The 4303-nt window shown below is 52.6% G+C and overlaps 1 protein-coding gene across 1 annotated transcript; it reads right to left on the minus strand.

The window, feature by feature from the left end:
• Positions 1 to 246: 246 nt before the first annotated feature.
• On the minus strand, positions 247 to 2044 carry LOC124680650 (senescence-specific cysteine protease SAG39-like). The gene is made up of 2 exons (XM_047215715.1): positions 1475 to 2044; positions 247 to 1124 (listed from the first exon to the last, which is right to left on the minus strand). Exons 1-2 carry the CDS (start codon positions 1929 to 1931, stop codon positions 541 to 543), a joined length of 1041 nt encoding a protein of 346 aa, XP_047071671.1. The 5' UTR covers positions 1932 to 2044; the 3' UTR covers positions 247 to 540.
• Positions 2045 to 4303: the final 2259 nt, after the last annotated feature.

Consider the following 4303-nt stretch of genomic DNA (forward strand, 5'->3'; position numbering starts at 1 on the left):
GCAATAACAGGTCCTAAAGCCACACCCACAACCACCCACACTCCGCCACAAAGGACACACATAGCCACCCTGGCTACCAACAAAAGCTACATAAACGCGAAGCTCAAATTAGCCTATGAGACCTGAAATACTCCCTCCGTTTGGTTATAATCGACACGGAGTCAAGGGCAACTACTACATGCGTGTCAATTAAACAAGACCGGGTAATACATAATATGTATTCATACATGTTTTATGTACATTTCATAGTTACAAGCCCATCTGTACAAATTCATCATGGTTTCGTCATACACACACGTAGCTACGTACGGTGCATCCTTACTCCTGCTTGAGGCGCCATTTGTAGCCATCGGCCCCTCTCTTTTTTACGGAGGGCCCCTAATTAACCCAACTGTATATACATGTATGTATACACACCTTAACTAATTTAGAATACCAATCCAGTTCAATGGATCGAAATATCGAATAGGGACGTCATACGTAGGGTGCCGAACCAAACTGTATGCATGCGTAGCTAGCTAGTGACGTGCACTGAATCAGCTAGACAGGGTAGGACGCGAGCTTAGCGAGGCCGCAAACGCCCTCGCCGCGGACGCCGCGGCGGATCCTGACGTAGCCGCCCTCGCCCCACGACGCGCCCCACGAGTTCTTCATCAGCCAGTACTTGCTGCCGTCGCTCGCCGTGCCGTACCCGACCGCCGTGACGGCGTGGTTGAGATCCGTGCCGCACTCGGACCCGCCCAGCACGCCGCTGTCGTAGAACCGGAACACGTAGTCGCCGCCGTTGATGCCCACGGACACGGGCTGGTGCGCCACGGCCGCCGCCATCGCCGCCTCGTTGTTCTCCGGCACGTCCTCGTAGCCCTGGATGGACGCGGCCGACGAGCCCGGGCGGCGGCACGACCCGTCCGTGGCACGGTACGGGTAGGAGGACTCGGCGGCGAGCCCGCCGCGGCGAGCCATGTACTGGAAAGCGTTGTCCATGAGGCCGCCGTCGCAGCCCTCGTCAAGGCCGTTGACGTCGCAGTCCACCAGCTCCTGCTCCGACAGCGACACCAGCCGCCCCGTCCGGATCTTGGTTAGACCTTCAACCGCCGCTACTGCCGAAAACGCCCAGCAGCAACCTGTCGGATTGGATGAAGAAACAGAGCCCATTAATTTAGGACATGTAGAAGGAAACGAATGATGCTCCAATCATTGAAGCAAAGTTAATCTTAACCATCTGTTGTTCTCAGCGTTGACCGAAAAGTGCATGCATGTAGACTCTGGTCTTCCTGGTAAATCTCACGTCATTTTTTGATGTACCAATTTTACGTTTGACCGCACGCGCGTGTCGCCACTTGCAAGTTTTTACATTTTAGAACCTCAAAATTTTCGGTTCAGTAGTTGTTCAAGCGTGCGTGCAATATTCTGTCGCTTAATCTGATAGCATGAACACACAATAGTGTGCGTGCCGATGTTGGTCAGTACGTACCGCAAGAGCCCTGGTCCTTGACTCCGGTGACAGCGCCCATGGCCCTCCAGTCCACGCTCCCGGCCGCGTCGGCCAGGCTGAAGTTCTCGTACCTGAACCCGCCGCTCCCCGCGCCGGCCACGGCCGCCGGCTGGCGCTGGAGGCCGGTCCTCGCCGCGCGGAACTCCTCGTCGGTGAGGTCGGCGAACCTGTTGGTGGCCAGCCGGTGGCTGTTCTCCCCTGCGGCGTTGAACGAGTCGATCAGCTTGGCGTTGGCCCGGAATACCTCCAGCCTCCGCGCCTTCTCCTCCCCGTCCAGGTACGTGCGCCCGTGCTCCGCCATCCACTGCTCGTGCCTCGACACCATGGCGGCGTCGACTGCGACGGCGTCCAAGAGCTCACGCGCCGCGAGCACGTGTGGAGCGGCGCCGGCCATGCTCACGGCAAGAACTGCGAGGATTATCGTGGACAGAGACATACTTCGGTGTGCAAGTATACTGATCAGTGCTAGCTCGATCAGCTGTGTGTGTGTGTCAGTGTGTGGCTAGCTAGCTACGTGTTGCTTAAGCAAGCTTCTTCTTTGCTTGGCCAAATGCTGCAAGGGGGACGGGGTTTATATAGAAGCCGGGCTAGGTTGGATCATCAAAATTTAGTCATGGTACTACTTCTTTTGTAAAAAAGAAAAATGTACACAATCACACTAGATAACGTCTACATGATTACATGAGCTCCCACTATGCATGCTAGCCAATAGCTAGGGCTGTGCGCTCAGCAACTCACTAACATCACACTCACGCAAACGCATGCTTGCATGGCGGCGTGTCCTTTGCACATGCTAAAAGCATGGTTTCGTTGGCGGCCACACTTGATCAAACTTTGCGATCCATTTGACGGACAAGCTATATAGCTGCTTTGTTAGTTTGTAATAAACTAATAATGTGATACTTAAAATGGTTGTTTGCACTACGGGAAAATCAGGCGCTGCCGTGCAGCAAATCATTGCCGTGAGCCACCGCACGGCAAAGATTTCTTTGCCGTGCGACGCAAGAAGCACGCACGGCAACGAAAATGTGCACGGCAAAGATACAGGTTGGCGCACGGCAATGATCTGCTGCACGGCAACCTCACGCGTGCCGCACGGCAACGTCCCTCGCACGGCAAAGTCCCTCAAACGCGCACGGCAAAGAAATCATGACGGCAAAGGCAAAATAAGGCCGCACGGCAAAGAAACTATGCTCGGCAAAGGACCGGGACGTTGCCGTGGGCTTCTCTTTGCCGTGAGGCCAGATAAAATGCACGGCAAAGGAGCCTTTGCCGTGCGACTCCTTCTTTGCCGTGTGTTGTACTTCATTTTATTTGTTTTCCTTTCTATTTTATTTCATCTCATACTTATATTTATTTTTTTATTAGTTTCACTTTTTGATGAATATTTATTAGTGTTACTTAAGACAATGTGCAATACAAAATTACTCTCCATGTTCATCCCCCACATATATCAGGGTTTCGGAGCAATTAATACGCTCTTCGGAAAATCTGCTAAGTGTTATCGCCCAAATGTGAGGAAGGTCACACCGGGGAGCTACTTTTGCACCATTAGACCTTGCACCACACTTTGACACATATCATAGGTCGACATGCAAGATTTGGTGGGGTTCCGGTGCTCCGGCGGTCGTTCTCCCCCTCCTCCCCCCAAAACAGCGGAACGTATGCCCCGGCGGGTCTACCCCCCTAGATTTCTCCGCGCGAGGGTGCACCAATGTACTTTTTCATTCTTTTAGGTTTGTTTAGGACATATACACATGGAGAACCAAGATTGGGACCCTTTGGCACATACACCCGCAGCTCGAGCCATTATCACACGATCGACGGTGTGCTCGATCTATCGGTTAGGGTTAGGTGTAGGGTTAGGGCTAGGGTTTAGGGGCTAGGGCTAGGGTTTAGGTTAAAGGGTAAGTATTTATGGTTAGGTATAGGTTTAGGGTTTAGGGTTAGGGTTAGGGTTTATGATGCATGGTTCTCGTAGCTCCGCGTCGTGGTTTAGGGATTTAGAGGGGTTTAGGGCTCGAAGCCTCCCGGCTTAGGGTTTAGGGTTTAGGGGAGCTACTTTTGCACCATTACACCTAGCATCACACTTTGACACATATCATAGGTCCACATGCAAGGTTTGGTGGGGTTCCGGTGCTCCGGCGGTCGTTCTCCCCTCCTCCCCCAAAACAACGGAACGTGTGCCCCGGCGGGTCTACCCCCTAGATTTCTCCGCGCGAGGGTGCACCAATGTACTTTTTCATTCTTTTAGGTTTGTTTAGGACATATACACATGGAGAACCAAGATTGGGACCCTTTGGCACATACACCCGCAGCTCGAGCCATTATCACACGATCGACGGTGTGCTCGATCTATCGGTTAGGGTTAGGTGTAGGGTTAGGGCTAGGGTTTAGGGGGTAGGGCTAGGGTTTAGGTTAAAGGGTAAGTATTTATGGTTAGGTATAGGTTTAGGGTTTAGGGTTAGGGTTAGGGTTTATGATGCATGGTTCTGCAGCTCCGACTTCGTGGTTTAGGGATTTAGAGGGGTTTAGGGCTCGAAGCCTCCCCAGTTTAGGGTTTAGGGTTTAGGGGAGCTACTTTTGCACCATTACACCTAGCATCACACTTTGACACATATCATAGGTCCACATTCAAGGTTTGGTGGGGTTCCGGTGCTCCGGCGGTCGTTATCCCCCTCCTCCCCCCAAAACAGCGGAACGTGTGCCCCGGCGGGTCTACCCCCTAGATTTCTCCGCGCGAGGGTGCACCAATGTAACTTTTCATTCTTTTAGGTTTGTTTAGTACATATACACATGGAGAACCAA

This window comes from Lolium rigidum, unplaced genomic scaffold (assembly GCF_022539505.1).
Source record: "Lolium rigidum isolate FL_2022 unplaced genomic scaffold, APGP_CSIRO_Lrig_0.1 contig_23977_1, whole genome shotgun sequence".
Taxonomy (NCBI): Eukaryota; Viridiplantae; Streptophyta; class Magnoliopsida; order Poales; family Poaceae; genus Lolium; species Lolium rigidum.

Coding starts and splice junctions, on each gene's coding strand:
- LOC124680650 (XM_047215715.1), bottom strand. CDS start 1,931: ATGTCTCTGTCCACGATAATCCTCGCAGTTCTTGCCGTGAGCATGGCC. Junction 1,125..1,474: donor CAAGGACCAGGGCTCTTGCG/GTACGTACTGAC, acceptor CCAATCCGACAG/GTTGCTGCTGGGCGTTTTCG.